The 21,887-nt window shown below is 46.0% G+C and overlaps 1 protein-coding gene across 1 annotated transcript in view; it reads left to right on the top strand.

The window, feature by feature from the left end:
* The window catches only part of LOC109887961 (ATP-dependent translocase ABCB1), a 34,812-nt gene that overhangs the window by 10,714 nt on the left and 2,211 nt on the right, over positions 1 to 21,887 (top strand). The window contains 17 exon segments of the mRNA XM_031836888.1: positions 4,540 to 4,650; positions 4,728 to 4,853; positions 4,946 to 5,149; positions 5,303 to 5,473; positions 5,690 to 5,851; positions 5,999 to 6,175; positions 6,763 to 6,909; positions 7,073 to 7,177; positions 7,357 to 7,434; positions 7,832 to 7,915; positions 7,985 to 8,188; positions 8,303 to 8,403; positions 8,562 to 8,702; positions 16,570 to 16,726; positions 16,864 to 17,061; positions 17,764 to 17,970; positions 19,916 to 20,062. Coding sequence (XP_031692748.1) covers positions 4,540 to 4,650; positions 4,728 to 4,853; positions 4,946 to 5,149; positions 5,303 to 5,473; positions 5,690 to 5,851; positions 5,999 to 6,175; positions 6,763 to 6,909; positions 7,073 to 7,177; positions 7,357 to 7,434; positions 7,832 to 7,915; positions 7,985 to 8,188; positions 8,303 to 8,403; positions 8,562 to 8,702; positions 16,570 to 16,726; positions 16,864 to 17,061; positions 17,764 to 17,970; positions 19,916 to 20,062 — 2,520 coding nt within the window.

Below are 21,887 nucleotides of genomic sequence, written 5' to 3'. Positions count from 1 at the left end.
TACTGTTCATGCTCTGTAACACGAAAACTTGTGTAAATAAACAGGGCTAAACTAACACGTAGATAAACCTGCCCTCTGGCTAACACTCTTCCTCCTATTGTCCCTCTGAGAGGGGAGAGAGAAGTGGGGGGCTCATCGAGAGAGGGGAGAGAGAAGTGGGGGACTCATCGAGAAAGGGGAGAGAGAGGCGGAGGACTCATAGAGAGAGGGGAGAGAGAGGCAGGGGACTCATAGAGAGAGGGGAGAGAGAGGCGGGGGACTCATAGAGGGAGGGCAGAGAGAGGCGGGGGACTCATAGAGGGAGGGGAGAGAGAGGCAGGGGACTCATAGAGGGAGGGGAGAGAGAGGCAGGGGACTCATAGAGAGAGGTGAGAGAGAGGCGGGGGACTCATAGAGGGAGGGGAGAGAGAGGCGGGGGACTCATAGAGAGAGGGGAGAGAGAGGCGGGGGACTCATAGAGGGAGGGGAGAGAGAGGCAGGGGACTCATAGAGAGAGGTGAGAGAGAGGCGGGGGACTCATAGAGGGAGGGGAGAGAGAGGCAGGGGACTCATAGAGGGAGGGGAGAGAGTGGCAGGGGACTCATAGAGGGAGGGGAGAGAGTGGCAGGGGACTCATAGAGGGAGGGGAGAGAGAGGCAGGGGACTCATAGAGAGAGGCGGGGACTCATAGAGAGAGGGGAGAGAGAGGCGGGGGACTCATAGAGGTGGGGGACTCATAGAGAGAGGGGAGAGAGAGGCGGGGGACTCATAGAGGTGGGGGACTCATAGAGAGAGGGGAGAGAGAGGCGGGGGACTCATAGACAAAGGGGAGAGAGAAGTGGGGGACTCATAGAGGGAGGGGAGAGAGAGGCGGGGGACTCATAGAGGGAGGGGAGAGAGAGGCGGGGGACTCATAGAGGGAGGGGAGAGAGTGGCAGGGGACTCCTAGAGGGAGGGGAGAGAGAGGCGGGGGACTCATAGAGAAAGGGTAGAGAGTGGCGGGGGACTCACAGAGAGAGGGGAGAGAGAGGCGGGGGACTCATAGAGGGAGGGGAGAGAGAGGCAGGGGACTCATAGAGAGAGGTGAGAGAGAGGCGGGGGACTCATAGAGGGAGGGGAGAGAGAGGCAGGGGACTCATAGAGGGAGGGGAGAGAGTGGCAGGGGACTCATAGAGGGAGGGGAGAGAGTGGCAGGGGACTCATAGAGGGAGGGGAGAGAGAGGCAGGGGACTCATAGAGAGAGGCGGGGACTCATAGAGAGAGGGGAGAGAGAGGCGGGGGACTCATAGAGGTGGGGGACTCATAGAGAGAGGGGAGAGAGAGGCGGGGGACTCATAGAGGTGGGGGACTCATAGAGAGAGGGGAGAGAGAGGCGGGGGACTCATAGACAAAGGGGAGAGAGAAGTGGGGGACTCATAGAGGGAGGGGAGAGAGAGGCGGGGGACTCATAGAGGGAGGGGAGAGAGAGGCGGGGGGACTCATAGAGGGAGGGGAGAGAGTGGCAGGGGACTCCTAGAGGGAGGGGAGAGAGAGGCGGGGGACTCATAGAGAAAGGGTAGAGAGTGGCGGGGGACTCACAGAGAGAGGGGAGAGAGAGGCGGGGGACTCATAGAGAGAGGGGACAGAGAGGCGGGGGACTCATAGAGGTGAGGGACTCATAGAGAGAGGGGAGAGAGAGGCGGGGGACTCATAGACAAAGGGGAGAGAGAAGTGTGGGACTCATAGAGGGAGGGGAGAGAGAGGCGGGGGACTCATAGAGGTGGGGGACTCATAGAGAGAGGGGAGAGAGAGGCGGGGGACTCATAGAGGTGGGGGACTCATAGAGAGAGGGGAGAGAGAGGCGGGGGACTCATAGACAAAGGGGAGAGAGAAGTGGGGGACTCATAGAGGGAGGGGAGAGAGAGGCGGGGGACTCATAGAGGGAGGGGAGAGAGAGGCGGGGGACTCATAGAGGGAGGGGAGAGAGTGGCAGGGGACTCCTAGAGGGAGGGGAGAGAGAGGCGGGGGACTCATAGAGAAAGGGTAGAGAGTGGCGGGGGACTCACAGAGAGAGGGGAGAGAGAGGCGGGGGACTCATAGAGAGAGGGGACAGAGAGGCGGGGGACTCATAGAGGTGAGGGACTCATAGAGAGAGGGGAGAGAGAGGCGGGGGACTCATAGACAAAGGGGAGAGAGAAGTGTGGGACTCATAGAGGGAGGGGAGAGAGAGGCGGGGGACTCATAGAGGGAGGGGAGAGAGAGGCGGGGGACTCATAGAGGGAGGGGAGAGAGCGGCGGGGGACTCATAGAGGGAGGGGAGAGAGAGGCGGGGGACTCATAGAGGGAGGGGAGAGAGAGGCGGGGGACTCATAGAGAAAGGGTAGAGAGTGGCGGGGGACTCACAGAGAGAGGGGAGAGAGAGGCGGGGGACTCATAGAGAGAGGGGAGAGAGAGGCAGGGGACTCATAGAGGGAGGGGAGAAAGAGGCGGGGGACTCATAGAGGGAGGGGAGAGAGAGACGGGGGACTCATAGAGGGAGGGAGGTCTGATGGAAAGAAGGAGGGTGGTGGGAGGGGCGTAGAGAGCAGGAGGCACAGTCCCCAATCACCACACTCCCACCAGAATCAATCCTTTCTGATTCGGCCCACCATTTTAACTGTGGGCTGCTCTGAATGGGGCCTTGAATTCCAGCTGGAATTACTGTCTACTTATATAATGTCTATGGTGTGAATGGGGAAACTGTTGGGACTCTATAGAGCGCTTAACACACAGTAGAATAACACATCTTTCCCCACTGAGCAGTCAGGAATACAGGGAGTCTTCAGAAGGGGATGTTTATGCTGCTGTATAAACCAGGCCTCTGTGTCTGTGTGTGTTTATGCTGCTGTATGAACCAGGATACTCTTCTCACGCACCATATCAATCACCATATTCTTATCAGCAGACTCAGTAGCCTCGGTTTTTCTAATGACTGGCTTGCCTGGTTCTCCAACTACTTTGCAGACAGAGTTCAGTGTGTCAAATCGGAGGGCATGTTGTCCAGTCCTCTGGCAGTCTCTATGGGGGTGCCACAGGGTTCAATTCTCGGGCCGACTCTTTTCTCTGTATATATCAATGATGTTGCTCTTGCTGCGGGCGATTCCATGATCCACCTCTATGCAGACGACACCATTCTGTATACTTCTGGCCCTTCCTTGGACACTGTGCTATCTAACCTCCAAACGAGCTTCAATGCCATACAACACTCCTTCCGTGGCCTCCAACTGCTCTTAAATGCTAGTAAAACCAAATGCATGCTTTTCAACCGTTCGCTGCCTGCACCCGCACGCCCGACTAGCATCACCACCCTGGATGGTTCCGACCTAGAATATGTGGACATCTATAAGTACCTAGGTGTCTGGCTAGACTGTAAACTCTCCTTCCAGACTCATATCAAACATCTCCAATCTAAAATCAAATCAAGAGTCGGCTTTCTATTTCGCAACAAAGCCTCCTTCACTCACGCCGCCAAACTTACCCTAGTAAAACTGACTATCCTACCGATCCTCGACTTCGGCGATGTCATCTACAAAATAGCTTCCAATACTCTACTCAGCAAACTGGATGCAGTTTATCACAGTGCCATCCGTTTTGTTACTAAAGCACCTTATACCACCCACCACTGCGACCTGTATGCTCTAGTCGGCTGGCCCTCGCTACATATTCGTCGCCAGACCCACTGGCTCCAGGTCATCCACAAGTCCATGCTAGGTAAAGCTCCACCTTATCTCAGTTTACTGGTCACGATGGCAACACCCACCCGTAGCACGCGCTCCAGCAGGTGTATCTCACTGATCATCCCTAAAGCCAACACCTCATTTGGCCGCCTTTCCTTCAAGTTCTCTGCTGCCTGCGACTGGATCGAATTGCAAAAATCGCTGAAGTTGGAGACTTTTATCTCCCTCACCAACTTTAAACATCTGCTATCTGAGCAGCTAACCAATCGCTGCAGCTGTAAATAGCCCACCCAATTTACCTACCTCATCCCCATACTGTTTTTATTTATTTACTTTGCTGTTCTTTTGCACACCAATATCTCTACCTGCACATGTTCATCTGATCATTTATCACTCCAGTGTTAATCTTCTAAATTGTAACTATTCACTCCTATGGCCTATTTATTGCCTACCTCCTCATGCCTTTTGCACACAATGTATATAGATTATTTTTTCCTACTGTGTTATTGACCTGTTCACTGTTTACTGTTTACTCCCATGTGTAACTCTGTGTTGTTGTCTGTTCACACTGCTATGCTTTATCTTGGCCAGGTCGCAGTTGCAAATGAGAACTTGTTCTCAACTAGCCTACCTGGTTAAATAAAGGTGTTCTCAACTAGCCTACCTGGTTAAATAAAGGTGTTCTCAACTAGCCTACCTGGTTAAATAAAGGTGTTCTCAACTAGCCTACCTGGTTAAATAAAGGTGAAATAAAAAATAAATAAAAAATGTGTCCAGTAATAGTATTAGTTGGTGACCTGCTTGAATGTTCACACCTACATGTTTATGTTCTAAGTCTCACTGCTGTTGTTGTTTGTCTGTTCAGAAACCCCACATCAACAGCTACTCAGACCACGGCCACAAGCCTGATGTCATCAAAGGAAACATAGAGTTTAACAACATCCATTTCACCTACCCCTCACGACCCAGCGTCAAAGTATGTGCTGCCTTCTTTACGTGTGTGTTGATGTCCAGTAGATGTTTGTAGATGTTAAACGGTGTGTCTCTTTGTAGGTGTTGAATGGAATGTCTCTGAGCGTGCGTAGTGGCCAGACCATAGCTCTGGTAGGCAGTAGTGGCTGTGGGAAAAGCACCACCGTTCAGCTGCTGCAGCGGTTCTATGATCCACAAGATGGATCAGTGAGTATCATGGAACACGCACACACACACACACACACACACACACACACACACAGTTTCTGTTCTGTAACTATACCCTCTGTGTTCTGTAGGTGTGTGTAGATGGTCATGACGTGCGCTCCCTGAACGTGCGCTTCCTGAGAGAGATGATTGGCGTTGTCAGTCAGGAGCCCATCCTGTTTGCTACCACCATCGCTGAGAACATCCGCTATGGACGACCTGACGTCACACATCAGGAGATAGAACAGGCTGCTAGGGAGGCCAACGCCTACGACTTCATCATGACACTACCTGATGTATGTTACTGTGTATGTTTCTGTCTGTCTCTGTGTCTGTCTGCCTGCCTGCCTGCCTGTCTGTCTGTCTGTGTAGTAGTAGTGGTAGTAGTATAACTAATTCTAGATAATGATTGATTTCAGTATATTGATAATATTGTTTCTGTTGAGCAGAAGTTTGAGACTCTAGTTGGAGACAGAGGAACCCAGATGAGTGGAGGACAGAAACAGAGGATCGCTATCGCACGCGCTCTCGTACGCAACCCCAAGATCCTCTTGTTGGATGAGGCTACCTCAGCCCTCGACGCCGAGAGTGAGACCATCGTACAGGCTGCTTTGGACAAGGTAGAGAACACACACACACAGACACCCTTTGCACCAGTTTATCAACATCTACTAAACATTGCTATACCTCCCTCCCTCCCTCCCTCTCCCTCCCTCCCTCCCTCCCTCCCTCCCTCCTCCCTCCCTCCCTCCCTCCCTCCCTCCCTCCCTCCCTCCCTCCCTCCCTCCCTCCCTCCCTCCCTCCCTCCCTCCCTCCCTCCCACCCTCCCCCTCCAGGTGAGACAGGGTCGTACTACCATCGTGGTGGCCCATCGTCTGTCTACTATCCGTAATGCTGATGTCATCGCAGGCTTCCAGAAGGGAGAGATCGTAGAGCTGGGAACACACAGCCAACTGATGAAAAAAGAAGGAGTCTACCACACACTGGTCACCATGCAGGTAACACACACACACACCCTCTTCACACATCTTGCATCTATGTCACCATTTAGGTAACAGCGTTATCAAAACAGTGTCACACACACGCCACATAACAAACAAATACACACATTTGACTCTATATTATATTCTGTTGTGTTCTTCCAGACGTTTAAGAGTCCTGAGGAGGGCGAGGAGGCTGTGGAGGAGCAGGTTCTGGAGGAGAAGAGTCCGTCAGTGATGCCGTTCTCAGAGACCACCCTCATCAGGAGGAAATCTACCAAGGGATCATCCTTCATCGGCTCAGAGAAAGGAGACAAGGACAAGACTGAAGTGGAAGAAGAGGTAAGGCTATGGAGCTAGAGGTACTAACTGGAAGGGATATTCTCATTTTAATCCAGGATCAGTGGTGGACACACTGTGGGACATAATTGGTGTACCATTTGGAATGTTTCTGATGATCTCTCTCTCTCTCCTTCTTTTCTCTCTTTCTTCTTTTTCTTCTCTCTCTCTCCTTCCTTTCTCTATTTTCTCTCTCTGTCTCTCTCTCCTTCCTTTCTCTCTCTGTCTTCTCTCTCCTTCCTTTCTCTCTCTGTCTTCTCTCTCCTTCCTTTCTCTCTCTGTCTTCTCTCTCTCCTTCCTTTCTCTCTCTGTCTTTTCTCTTTCCTTTTCTCTCTCTGTCTTCTCTCTTTCCTTCCTTTCGCTCTTTCTCTCTCTGTCTTCTCTCTCCTTCCTTCCTTTCTCTCTCTGTCTTCTCTTTCCTTCCTTTCTCACTCTCTTCTCTCTCCTTCCTTTCTCTCTTTCTCTCTCTGTCTTCTCTCTCGTTCTTCTTGCTCTCTGTCTTCACTCTCTCCTTCCTTTCTTTCTCTATCTCTCTCTTTCTCTCTCCTTCCTCTCTCTCTCTCTGTCTTTATCTCTCTCTCTCATCCCAGGATGAAGAGATTCCTCCTGTGTCGTTTCTGAAGGTGTTGAAGCTGAACCTTCCTGAGTGGCCCTATATGGTGGTTGGTGTGATCTGTGCCACTATCAACGGGGGCATGCAGCCTCTCTTCGCTGTCATCTTCTCTAAAATCATCGCTGTATGTTAAATATCAGTTAATACCAGATATCATCATTCTATGTTTACTCATTTATTTCAGTTTATTCATCTTCTCCCAAGTCATTACTGTAAGTTGAATTAGTCATATTCCATCAAATAGCATCATCTCAGATGATCATGTTTGTGTTGTTGTCATGTTTCAGGTGTTTGCAGAGCAAGACCAGGAACTAGTTAGACAACGCTCCTCGTTATACTCTATCATGTTCGCCCTCATTGGAGTCGTCTCCTTCATAACCATGTTCCTGCAGGTACGCACACACCTCACCCAATGAAAAATAATATGACGAATGAGCGACAGAATGTGGGAGGGGCTTAGGTTTGTATCTATCCTACAGCAGGTCAGTGGTCCCTAATGTATTTCTATTGATCGACAGCATCTTGAAGTTTTACTTACTATGACTGTGATACGTGGTTGTCTTCTCTCCAGGGATTCTGTTTTGGGAAGGCCGGGGAGATTCTGACCATGAAGCTGAGACTGATGGCCTTTAAAGCCATGATGAGACAGGCAAGACAGTTTATTTAGGCTTATAGAGTGTTTAATAAATGTGTTTATTTAGTCTTATAGGGTGTTTAATAAATGTGTTTATTTAGGCTTATAGAGTGTTTAATAAATGCGTTTATTTAGGCTTATAGAGTGTTTAATAAATGCGTTTATTTAGGCTTATAGAGTGTTTAATAAATGCGTTTATTTAGGCTTATAGAGTGTTTAATAAATGTGTTTATTTAGGCCTATATAGTGTTTAATAAAGGTGAGACTGTTTATTTAGGCCTATATAGTGTTTAATAAAGGTGAGACTGTTTATTTAGTCTTATATAGGTTATAGGGCTTATGGAGTGTTTATAAAGGCTCAAATAGGTTATAGAGACAATTTGAACATGTAACTCTCTTCGTTCTCCTGTAGGAGTTGGGCTGGTATGACAGTCACAAGAACAGTGTTGGAGCTCTCACCACTAGACTGGCTACAGACGCAGCACAAGTACAGGGGGTAAGTAGTAAGTACACACATGAACACACAACACACACACACACACACTAACCCTCCCTCCCTCTCCAGGCTACAGGAGTGCGCTTGGCCACTCTGGCCCAGAACGTGGCTAACCTGGGCACCAGTCTGATCATCTCGTTTGTGTACGGGTGGCAGCTGACTCTTCTCATCCTGTGTGTGGTACCTGTCATGGCTGTAGCTGGAGGCATACAGATGAAGATGCTCTCTGGTCACGCTGTCAAAGACAAGAAAGAGCTAGAACAGGCTGGCAAGGTACACAACCACTCACACACACCGTCTTATTCACTCTCTTCATAGCTCCCAAAATTTGCAACAGTGAATATCTATACGTTCTTCTCTTGAGTCTAACCAGTGTGTGTGTGTCAGATTGCCACAGAGGCCATAGAGAACATCCGTACGGTGGCATCTCTCACCAGAGAGCAGAAGTTTGAGTCTCTGTACCAGGAGAACCTCATAGTGCCTTACAAGTACGTGTGCTACCAAGTTTACAATTTCCATTATAAAAAGTCCTAGTCATTGCTGTGTTTTTAATGTGTCAACAGTGTCAGTCTTGTAAATGTACTATATGACTTTTGTTTATGTAATCACCCCTCTCTTTAATCTTTCTCTCTCTCTTCCTCTGTAGGAACTCTCAGAAGAAGGCCCATGTGTATGGCATCACATTCTCCTTCTCTCAGGCCATGATCTACTTTGCCTATGCAGGCTGCTTCCGCTTCGGAGCCTGGCTCATAGAGGAAGGCATCATGACCTTTGAAAATGTCTTCCTGTGAGTACAGCATCTACCTTTGATTGGGTTAATTCAGTCATTTGTCCATGTTCACAACTGTCCTTATAGCTTTTTCCTATGTGACTATAAGGCCATGTTGGAACGACTCAATTGCTTCCCTAATATGGGTTCTTGGTGGACACAGGAACAGTAGTGTGCCGATTTGTGTATACATTGTTCAATACAGCTCAGGTACAGTAGTGGAGGATGTGTGTGTACATTGTACAGCTCAGGTATAGTAGAACACACCCCGGCCCAGCTCATCTAGGCCTGACAGGAATGTCCAGTATTACAGTGGTCAAAGGTGGTTGTGGTTAATCATTACCTAACTGGGAAGTGTGTTGGAGGTCATTGCTGATCTAGGGACTCATCACCGTAGCAACAATGGCCATATAGCCATGACATGTCTAACATGTGACCCATAGAAATGGATGTTATAGAGTAGATATCACGACTAAAGGCTTAGATAACATTTTATTTGAAAAGGTGTACATAAGTCAGTCATAACACTGTCATAACTACTCTTCCAAGATGGCATAGCAGTTCAGACGTCTTTGGTCCTCGTCTTGTCGTGTCCCGTATATATATATAACTTTTTTCACATACATTTTTAAAATTTTCCATAAACTCATCTTCAAAACACTCTCCTGCAACCCGCCTCACCAATTTATATTTATAAAAAAGTATTATTTACCTCAAATCTGTAATCCTCCAAGAAGCTAGCCAGAAACTCCAAGAAGTTAGCCAGAAACTAGCCAGGAGCTAGCCAGAAACTAGCCAGAAGCTAGCCAGAAGCTAGCCAGAAGCTAGCCCAGAAGCTAATCAGAAGCTAGTTCAGAAGCTAGTTAGCTTCTTTACTGGCAAATTGTTAGTATTCAGCTAACCACGGTTTGTGGTCATCAGCTATCCTTTAGCTCGAAACTCTATCGGCAGTTTTGTACGGCGCAGCGCGGCTCGGAACGGAACATACCGGACCAATTTTTCTCTCCATGTTCTGGATTTCAACCGCTAACTCTGGACATTCATACCTGGATCTCACAGCTAGCTAGCTGCTATCCGTGTGACTATCGGCTTTCGTCGATTCCGGAGCAAACATCAATTATTCCGGAGCTAGCCAGCTGAAGAGTTCCATCAATCACTCCTGGGCTGCAGTCACCTATCCGGACCCGTTTTACTGCCTACGCGGAGCCCCACCGGGCCTTCACAACTGGACTGCCGACGTTATCTACCCGAAGGAGTTATCCGGCTGGCTCCTCCGTCGCGACATTACCTGAACGCCCATCTGCGGCCTGCTAACCGTTAGCTGTCTTATCGGCTGCTATCTGAATAGACAATCGGACAATTTATTTATTTTTATTATTATTATTATTATGTTTCTTCTTGGGCCTCTATAACTATATCTATTGTTTTTTTGTTGTTGTTGTGTGATTTGGATTAATCCCCTCTACCACACGGAACCCCACTAATCTACTGACGGAACGCAAGAGGTGGCTAATAACAGACCTCCATCCTATGCTAGCTTCCTACCGATGGCCTGGCTAGCTGTCTAAATCGCAGTGACCCCCAACCAACCTCTCCACTCACTGGACCCTTTTGATCACTCGACTAAGCATGCCTCTCCTTAATGTCAATATGCCTTGTCCATTGCTGTTCTGGTTAGTGTTTATTGGCTTATTTCACTGTAGAGCCTCTAGTCCTGCTCACTATACCTTATCCAACCTATTAGTTCCAACACCCACACATGCAATGACATCTCCTGGTTTCAATGATGTTTCTAGAGACAATATCTCTCTCTTCATCACTCAATACCTAGGTTTACCTCCACTGTATTCACATCCTACCATACCTTTGTCTGTACATTATACCTTGATGCTATTTTATCGCCCCAAGAAACCTCCTTTTAATCTCTGTTCCAGACGTTCTAGGCGACCAATTCTTATTGCTTTTAGCCGCACCCTTATTCTACTCCTACTCTGTTCCTCTGGCAATGTAGAGGTGAATCCAGGCCCTGCAGTGCCTAGCTCCACTCCGATTCCCCAGGCGCTCTCTTTTGACGACTTCTGTAATCGTAATAGCCTTGGTTTCATGCATGTTAACATTAGAAGCCTCCTCCCTAAGTTTGTTCTATTCACTGCTTTAGCACACTCTGCCAACCCGGATGTTCTAGCTGTGTCTGAATCCTGGCTTAGGAAGACCACCAAAAATTCTGAAATGTTAATTCCAAACTACAACATTTTCAGACAAGATAGAACTGCCAAAGGGGGCGGTGTTGCAATCTACTGCAAAGATAGCCTGCAGAGTTCTGTCCTACTATCCAGGTCTGTACCCAAACTATTTGAACTTCTACTTTTAAAAATCCACCTCTCTAAAAACAAGTCTCTCACTGTTGCCGCCTGCTATAGACCACCCTCTGCCCTCAGCTGTGCTCTGGACACCATATGTGAACTGATTGCCCCCCATCTATCTTCAGAGCTCGTGCTGCTAGGCGACCTAAACTGGAACATGCTTAACACCCCAGCCATCCTACAATCTAAACTTGATGCCCTCAATCTCACACAAATTATCAATGAACCTACCAGGTACCTCCTCAAAGCCTTAAACACGGGCACCCTCATAGATATCATCCTAACCAACTTGCCCTCTAAATACACCTCTCCTGTCTTCAACCAAGATCTCAGCGATCACTGCCTCATTGCCTGCATCCGTAATGGGTCAGCGGTCAAACGACCTCCACTCATCACTGTAAAACGCTCCCTGAAACGCTTCAGCGAGCAGGCCTTTCTAATCGACCTGGCCGGGGTATCCTGGAAGGATATTGATCTCATCTCGTCAGTAGAGGATGCCTGGATATTTTTTTTAAATGCCTTCCTAACCATCTTAAATAAACATGCCCCATTCAAGAAATTTAGAACCAGGAACAGATATAGCCCTTGGTTCTCCCCAGACCTGACTGCCCTTAACCAACACAAAAACATCCTATGGCGTTCTGCATTAGCATCGAACAGACCCTGTGATATGCAGCTGTTCAGGGAAGCTAGAAACCATTATACACAGGCAGTTAGAAAGCCAAGGCTAGCTTTTTCAAGCAGAAATGTGCTTCCTGCAACACTAACTAAAAAATGTTCTGGGACACTGTAAAGTCCATGGAGAATAAGAACACCTCCTCCCAGCTGCCCACTGCACTGAAGATAGGAAACACTGTCACCACTGATAAATCCACCATAATTGAGAATTTCAATAAGCATTTTTCTACGGCTGGCCATGCTTTCCACCTGGCTACTCCTACCCCGGTCAACAGCACTGCACCCTCCACAGCAACTCGCCCAAGCCTTCCCCATTTCTCCTTCTCCCAAATCCGTTCAGCTGATGTTCTGAAAGAGCTGCAAAATCTGGACCCCTACAAATCAGCCGGGCTAGACAATCTGGACCCTTTCTTTCTAAAATTATCTGCCGAAATTGTTGCCACCCCTATTACTACCCTGTTCAACCTCTCTTTCGTGTCGTCTGAGATTCCCAAAGATTGGAAAGCATCTGCGGTCATCCCCCTCTTCAAAGGGGGGACACTCTTGACCCAAACTGCTACAGACCTATATCTATCCTACCATGCCTTTCTAAGGTCTTCGAAAGCCAAGTCAACAAACAGATTACCGACCATTTCGAATCTCACCATACCTTCTCTGCTATGCAATCTGGTTTCAGAGCTGGTTATGGGTGCACCTCAGCCACGCTCAAGGTCCTAAACGATATCTTAACCGCCATCGATAAGAAAGATTACTGTGCAGCCGTATTCATTGATCTGGCCAAGGCTTTCGACTCTGTCAATCACCACATCCTCATCGGCAGACTCGACAGCCTTGGTTTCTCAAATGATTGCCCCGCCTGGTTCACCAACTACTTCTCTGATAGAGTTCAGTGTGTAAAATCGGAGGGTCTGCTGTCCAGACCTCTGGCAGTCTCTATGGGGGTGCCACAGGGTTCAATTCTTGGACCGACTCTCTTCTCTGTATACATCAATGAGGTCGCTCTTGCTGCTGGTGAGTCTCTGATCCACCTCTACGCAGACGACACCATTCTGTATACTTCCGGCCCTTCTTTGGACACTGTGTTAACAACCCTCCAGGCAAGCTTCAATGCCATACAACTCTCCTTCCGTGGCCTCCAATTGCTCTTAAATACAAGTAAAACTAAATGCATGCTCTTCAACCGATCGCTACCTGCACCTACCCGCCTGTCCAACATCACTACTCTGGACGGCTCTGACTTAGAATACGTGGACAACTACAAATACTTAGGTGTCTGGTTAGACTGTAAACTCTCCTTCCAGACCCATATCAAACATCTCCAATCCAAAGTTAAATCTAGAATTGGCTTTCTATTTCGCAACAAAGCATCCTTCACTCATGTTGCCAAACATACCCTTGTAAAACTGACCATCCTACCAATCCTCGACTTTGGCGATGTCATTTACAAAATAGCCTCCAATACCATACTCAACAAATTGGATGCAGTCTATCACAGTGCAATCCTTTTTTTCACCAAAGCCCCATATACTACCCACCATTGCGACCTGTATGCTCTCGTTGGCTGGCCCTCGCTTCATACTCGTCGCCAAACCCACTGGCTCCATGTCATCTACAAGACCCTGCTAGGTAAAGTCCCCCCTTATCTCAGCTCGCTGGTCACCATAGCATCTCCCAACTGTAGCACACGCTCCAGCAGGTATATCTCTCTAGTCACCCCCAAAACCAATTATTTCTTTGGCCGCCTCTCCTTCCAGTTCTCTGCTGCCAATGACTGGAACGAACTACAAAAATCTCTGAAACTGGAAACACTTATCTCCCTCACTAGCTTTAAGCACCAACTGTCAGAGCAGCTCACATATTACTGCACCTGTACATAGCCCACCTATAATTTAGCCCAACCAACTACCTCTTTCCCTACTGTATTTAATTAATTAATTAATTTAGCTCCTTTGCACCCCATTATTTTTATTTCTACTTTGCACATTCTTCCATTGCAAATCTACCATTCCAGTGTTTTACTTGCTATATTGTATTTACTTTGCCACCATGGCCTTTTTTTGCCTTAACCTCCCTTATCTCACCTCATTTGCTCACATCGTATATAGACTTGTTTATACTGTATTATTGACTGTATGTTTGTTTTACTCCATGTGTAACTCTGTGTCGTTGTATGTGTCGAACTGCTTTGCTTTATCTTGGCCAGGTCGCAATTGTAAATGAGAACTTGTTCTCAACTTGCCTACCTGGTTAAATAAAGGTGAAATAAAATGTTTATAAATAACAGCAACATAACATCTGTCATAAACAGATGTTACTACTGTCATTAAAGCTGCAATATGCAACTTTTTGGGTGACCCAACCAAATTCACATAGAAATGTGAGTTCTAGATCTGTCATTCTCATTGAAAGCAAGTCTAAGAAGCGGTAGATCTGTTCTATTTTCTCTATTTCTATGCATTCATTTTTTAAAGTTTAGTTTTTGCTTCATTTACTTAATTTTTTTTTTTACACCAGCTTCTAACAGCTGAAAATACCATATTGTGGGTTATTGAAAATATATTTCACAGAGGTTTAGATTGTACAATGATTCTCTTCTACTTGTTTTGTCACGTAAACTAAAATTAGGCAAACTATTAGAATTTTAGCAACCAGGAAATGGCAGAGCGATTTCCTACATATTGCACCTTTAAGTGTCATGCGGTTGTATTATTTCACTTTCAATGTGAAGTTCAAATAACTCTGGCATGACTTCAAGATAATTTAAGTTGAACCTAAATTAGACTTTAGTGAGCTTGATACAATAGTTTCCGAGCTTAATACACTGTTTTAGCATTTGTGACGCAAAACCAATGCACATTTGTGACGCAAAACCAATGCACATTTGTGACGCAAAACCAATGCACATTTTTTGCTTCATGTCCAAATCATAGCATCTTAAATTGATTGTGTAACTCGATGCAGTTATTTATCGCTTTTCATTAGAGTGTTATCTCAATGCTCTACATGGGCAAATAATTTGAATCAAGGCAGGGAATAGCAAAAGTAGGCTAGGTGCTAAAATACTTTTCAGATTAGGACTATGAGGAAGATAGTCTGTAGAAATGTATTTTAAAGGCTCCAATTGATGTAGCGGCTCTCAGATTGTCAGGGAGTACAGAGTCTCCCATAGTACAGAGACGTGCCCTGGGGACTTGAAATGGTGATGGACATTGATTTGACATGAAGCTCGTAAATATAATATCGGTAACACTGACTAGCATTGGATTTGTGCCACGAATGCTAAAATGTTACCATTTGGAAACAGTGGCCGGGTAAACAAAACCAAACCAGTCCATAGACTGCTTACAGGGTAAGGAAACCAATATGTCATTTTGAACTTTGGGTGAACTATCCCTTTAAGATACATGTTAGAGAGAAACCTGTTCTCTCTCTCTCTCTCTCTCTCTCCAGGGTGATCACTGCAGTGTGAACTATCCCTTTAAGATACATTATATATACAAAAGTATGTGGACACACCTTAAAATTTGTGGATTTAGCTATTTTAGCCACACCCGTTGCTGACAAGTGTATAAAATCGACCACATGGCCATGCAATCTCAATAGAAAAACATTGGCTGTAGAACGGCCTTACTGAAAAGCTCAGTGGCTTTCAACATGGCACCGTCATAGGAGGCCATCTTTCCAACAAGTCATTTCATCAAATTTCTGCCCTGCTTGAGCTGCCCCAGTCAACTGTAAGTGCTGTTATTATAAAGTGGAAACATTTAGGAGCAACAACGGCTCTGCCGCGAAGTGGTAGGCCACACAAGCTCACAGAACGGAACCGCCGAGTGGAACTGCAAAATCATTTGTCCTCGGTTGCAACACTCACTACCGAGTTCCAAACTGCCTCTGGAAGCAACGTCAGCACAATAACTGTTCGTCGGGAGCTTCATGAAATGGGTTTCCATGGTCGTGCAGCACACAAGCCTAAGATCACCATGCACAATGCCAAGCGTCAGCTGGAGTGGTGTAAAGCTCGCCACCATTGAGCAGTGGAAAATTGTTCTCTGGAGTGATGAATCACGCTTCACCATCTGGCAGTCCTGCCCCAATGCATAGTGCCAACTGTAAGGTTTGGTGGAGGAGGAATAATGGCCTGGAGCTGTTTTTCATGGTTCGGGTTAGGCCCCTTAATTCCAGTGAAGGGAAATCTTAACGCTACAGCATACAATGACATTCTAGAAGATTCTGTTCTTCCAACTTTGTGGCAACAGTTTGAAGGCCATTTCCTTTTTCAGCATGACAATGCCCCCGTGCACAAATCGAGGTTCATACAGAAATGGTTGGTCGAGAACAGTGGGGGAGAACTTGACTGGCCTGCACAGAGCCCTGACCTCAACCCCATCGAACACCTTTGGGATGAATTGGAACGCCATTGGGTCACATGATGGTTACAAGCCAAAAAAAATGTATTTGGCACTATATAGAACCATTTGTTTTTAGTGTATAACCTGTTCTCTGTCTCGCTCTCTCTCCAGGGTGATCTCTGCAGTATGAACTATCCCTTTAAGATACATGTTAGATACATCGTAACCTGTTCTCTGTCTCTCTCTCTCCAGGGTGATCTCTGCAGCATGAACTATCCCTTTAAGATACATGTTAGATCGTAACCTGTTCTCTGTCTCTCTCTCTAAAGGGTGATCTCTGCAGTATAAACTATCCCTTTCAGATACATGTTAGATAGATCGTAACCTGTTCTCTGTCTCTCTCTCTCCAGGGTGATCTCTGCAGCATGAACTATCCCTTTAAGATACATGTTAGATAGATCGTAACTTGTTCTCTCTGTCTCTCTCTCTCTCCAGGGTGATCTCTGCAGTGCTGTACGGAGCCATGGCAGTTGGAGAGGCCAACTCCTTCACGCCTAACTATGCCAAAGCCAAGATATCAGCATCTCACCTTATGTTCCTCATCAACAGAGAACCTGCCATAGACAACTGCTCACGGGAGGGAGAAATACCGGTACACACACACACACACACACACACCACATCACACCCAGTGGTTATCACAGTGGAGAGTTGTGGAGTGATTGTATAGTACATGCCAGGAGATTATTTCATGAAAAGATGTTCTTCTGCCCCCTCTCTTCCCTCCAGGACCACTTTGATGGTAACGTGCGTTTCCAGGGAGTGAGGTTCAACTACCCGTCCCGTCCAGACCTTGCTGTCCTGCAGGGACTGGAGCTGAAGGTGCAGAAGGGCCAGACTCTAGCCCTGGTGGGCAGCAGTGGCTGTGGGAAGAGTACGACCATACAATTACTGGAGAGGTTCTACGACCCACTACAGGGAACAGTGGTGAGTACACACACACACACACACACACACACACACGTTATGTTCTTCTATCCTCGTGGGGACCTAAAATTAATTTCCATTCAAAACCCTATTTTCCCTAACTCCTAACCCTTACCATAATCCAAACCCGAACCTAACTCCTAACACTAATTGTAACCCTAAACCTAACCCCTAAACTTAAAATAGCCTTTGTCCTGATGGGGATGTGGGAAATGTCCCATGAGGGACAATTTTTGTTTTACTATCCTTATGGGGACTTTTGGGGATTTTAGGTCCCCACAAGGATAAAAGAACCAACCCCCACACACACAAATGTTTTCACACACATGTATACACACACTGATTATTAAAGCTATATGTACTGTGTGTTTAATGACCACTGTCACCAGTCAGACAGTGAGATATTTGCTGGAATTTTTATATGCAAAAATACATGAAAACAGAGCCCTCACGTGTCTCCTTGTGTGACTGTGTAAATATTCTCCTACTGATTGACAGGACAGGATGTTGACACTGTTGCTTCATAACACTCTACTATACTGGCTCTACTGTACTGAGACCTTGTGGGTTATGATCCTGCTCAAAGTGCAGTTGTGTGTTCATGTGGAGGTTATTGCCCTGCTAAGGCCACTGATAAAATGACAAACACTAGAGGATTATCCAACTTTGATGTTAACTCTTCCTCCTGTTCTTCTTCCTCAGATGTTGGACAACAGTGATGCTAAGAAGCTGAACATCGATTGGCTGAGGGCCCAGATGGGCATCGTATCCCAGGAGCCCGTGCTGTTTGACTGTAGTCTGGCAGAGAACATCGCCTACGGAGACAACACACGCAAAGTTACCATGGAGGAGATCCAGAGTGCTGCTAAAGCTGCCAACATACACAGCTTCATAGACGACCTGCCTCAGGTACACACTAATACTACTACTGTCACCACTACTACTACCAATACTACTACTGTCACCACTACTACTACTACTGTCACCACTACTACTACTACTACTGTCACCACTACTACTAATACCACCAATACTACTACTGTCACCAAAACTACTATTACCACCAATACTACTACTGTCACCACTAATACTACTACTGTCACCAATACTACTACTACTACTGTCACCACTACTACCACTGTCACCACTACTACTACCACTGTCACCACTACTACTATTACCACCAATACGACTACTGTCACCACTACTACTACTACCACCAATAGGACTACTGTCACCACTACTACTATTACCACCAATACTACTACTGTCACCACTACTACTACTACTGTCACCACTTCTACTACTACCACCAATACGACTACTGTCACCACTTCTACTACCACCAATACGACTACTGTCACCACTACTACTATTAGCACCAATACTACTACTGTCACCACTACTACTACTGTCACCAATACCACTACTACTACAACCACCAATACGACTACTGTCACTACTACTACTACTGTCACCAATACTACTACTGTCACCACTACTACTACTACTACTGTCACCACTACTACTACTACCACCAATACGACTACTGTCACCACTACTACTACTACCACCAATACTACTACTACTACTACCACCAATACTAGTACTACTACCACCAATACGACTACTGTCACCACTACTACTACTACTACTACTACTGTCACCACTACTACTACTACCACCAATACTACTACTACTACTGTCACCAATACTACTACTACCACCAATACGACTACTGTCACCACTACTACTACTACCACCAATACGACTACTGTCACCACTACTACTACTGTCACCAATACTACTACTACTACTGTCACCACTACTACTATTACCACCAATACTACTACGGTCACCACTACTACTACTACCACCAATACTACTACTGTCACCACTACTACGACTACTGTCACCAATACTAATACTACTATTACTACTACGACTGTCACCAATACTAATACTAATACTACTACTACTACTGTCACCACTACTACTACTACTGTCACCACTACTACTACTACTGTCACCAATACTACTACTACTACTACTACTACTGTCACCAATACTACTACTACTATTACTACTACTACTACTGTCACCACTACTACTATTGCTACTACTGTCACCAATACTACTACCACTACTGTCACCAATACCACTACTACTATTGCTACTACTGTCACCAATACTACTGTACTACTACTGTCACTAATACTACTACTGTCACCAATACTACTACTACTACTACTACTACTTCTACTACTGCTAATACTACTGTAAGCATCTTCTGCTTTTGTAAGTTTGGTTTCTTGAGATCTCTACATCAGCACCAATACCTTAATAGTGGCTGCATGGTCAGATAACCACAGACAGACTGATAGTGGTATCAGCTTCTCTCAGATGCCGTGCCAGAGATAACACTGCAGGTCATTACTGGAGTAATGTCGTCTTAGTGCTGTTCCCTGTGTAAGGGTGAACTGTCTTTCACTCTGAGGTCTTACCACCTGTAGAACTGAAAGAAGTTATGAGCTGGTTTCACACACAGATTAAGCCTAGTCCCAGACTAAAAATAGTTTTAAAATGGCCTACGTCTGTTAGTCCCGGACTAGTTTTAGGCTGGGATTTGATGCAAGGCGCATTATAGAGCACTACACAGCCAACAATACGCCTTTCAAATACATTTTCCCCAGATGTTCACGGAGATCGCGTTCATGGGAAATGCTGCGCATATCAGCTCAATCGTAAATTGAATCCCGGCCTTAATCTGTGTCCGTAAAACCAGCCCTAGGAGTTATGACATGTGTGAGATGACGAGGATAACCTCTTTCTTTCCCTCCATCTTCCCGAGTAGAAGTATGACACCCAAGCTGGTGACAAGGGGACCCAGTTGTCAGGAGGACAGAAGCAGCGTATAGCCATTGCCAGAGCCATCCTCCGCAACCCCAAAGTCCTGCTGTTGGACGAGGCCACCTCGGCACTGGACACAGAGAGCGAGAGGGTGTGTGTGTGTGTGTGTGTGCGTGTTTGTGTTCTGTTAAACTATATATCACAGTTGAAGTCGGAAGTTTATATACACCTTAGCCAAATACATTTAAACTCAGTTTTTCACAATTCCTGACATTTAATCCTTGTAAAGAAATCTCTGTCTTAGGTCAGTTAGGATCACTACTTTATTTTAAGAATGTGAAATGTCAGAATAATAGAGAGAATGATTTATTTCAGGTTTTATTTCTTTCATCACATTCCCAGTGGGTCAGAAGTTTACATACACTCAATTAGTATTTGGTAGCATTGCCTTTAAATTGTTTATCTTGGGTTAAACGTTTCGGGTAGCCTTCCACAAGCTTCCCACAATAAGTTGGGTGAATTTTGGCCCATTCCTCCTGGCAGTGCTGGTGTAACTGAGTCAGGTTTGTAGGCCTCCTTGCTCGCACATGCTTTTTCAGTTCTGCCCACAAATTTTCTATAGGATTGAGGTCAGGGTGTTGTGATGACCACTCCAATACCTTGACTTTGTTGTCCTTAAGCCATTTTGCCACAACTTTGGAAGTATGCTTGAGGTTTATTGTCCATTTGGAAGACCCATTTGTGACCAAGCTTTAACTTCCTGACTTGAGATGTTTCTTCAATATATCCACATAATTTTCCTACCTCATGAAGCCATCTATTTTGTGAAGTGCACCAGTCCCTCCTGCAGCAAAGAACCCCCACAACATGATGCTGCCACCCCTGTGCTTCACGGTTGGGATGGTGTTCTTCGGCTTGCAAGCCTCCCCCTTTTTCCACCAAACATAACGATGGTCATTATGGCCAAACAGTTCTATTTTTGTTTCATCAGACCAGAGGACATTTCTTCAAAAAGTATGATCTTTGTCCCCATGTGCAGTTGCAAACCGTAGTCTGTTTTTTTATGGCGTTTTTGGAGCAGTGGCTTCTTCCTTGCTGAGCGGCCTTTCAGGTTATGTCAATATAGGACTAATTTTCCTGTTGATATAGATACTTTTGTACCAGTTTCCTCCAGCATTTTCACAAGGTCCTTTGTTGTTGTTCTGGGATTGATTTGCACGTTTAGCACCAAAGTACGTTCATCTCTAGGAGACAGAACTTCCCTTCCTTCCTGAGCAGTATGACAGCTGCGTGGTCCCATGGTGTTTATACTTGCGTACTATTGTTTGTATAGATGAACGTGGTACCTTCAGGCGTTTGGAAATTGCTCCCAAGGATGAACCAGACTTGTGGAAGTCTACAATTGTTTTTCTGAGGTCTTGGCTGATTTCTTTTAATTTTCCCATGATGTCAAGCAAAGAGGCACTGGGTTTGAAGGTAGGCCTTGAAATACATCCACAGTTACACCTCCAATTGACTCAAACAATGTCAATTAGCCTGTCAGAAACTTCTAAAGCCATGACATCATTTTCTGGAATTTTCCAAGCTGTTTAAAGGCACAGTCAACTTGGTGTATGTAAACTTCTGACCCACTGGAATTATGATACAGTGAATTATAAATCAAATAATCTGTCTGTTGTCACGTCCTGACCTTAGTTCCTTTTTTAAGTCTCTATTTTGGTTTGATCAGGGCGTGAGTTGGGTTGGGCATTCTATGTTTTGTTCTGTGTGTTGTATTTCTAGGTGTTTGGCCTGGTATGGTTCCCAATCAGAGGCAGCTGTCAATCATTGTCTCTGATTGAGAAACATACTTAGGTAGCCTGTTCCCACCTGTGTTTGTGGGTAGTTGTTTCCTGTTTTTTCACTTTACAGGACTGTTTCGTGGCGTTCACGCTCTTTGTTGTTTTTTGGTCATTCAGTGTTCAGTTTAGTTAATC

The sequence above is a fragment of the Oncorhynchus kisutch genome, linkage group LG2 (assembly GCF_002021735.2).
Source record: "Oncorhynchus kisutch isolate 150728-3 linkage group LG2, Okis_V2, whole genome shotgun sequence".
NCBI lineage: Eukaryota > Metazoa > Chordata > Actinopteri > Salmoniformes > Salmonidae > Oncorhynchus > Oncorhynchus kisutch.
Note: the sequence above shows the minus strand (reverse complement) of the source record. Positions and strands in the feature narration are given on the sequence as shown.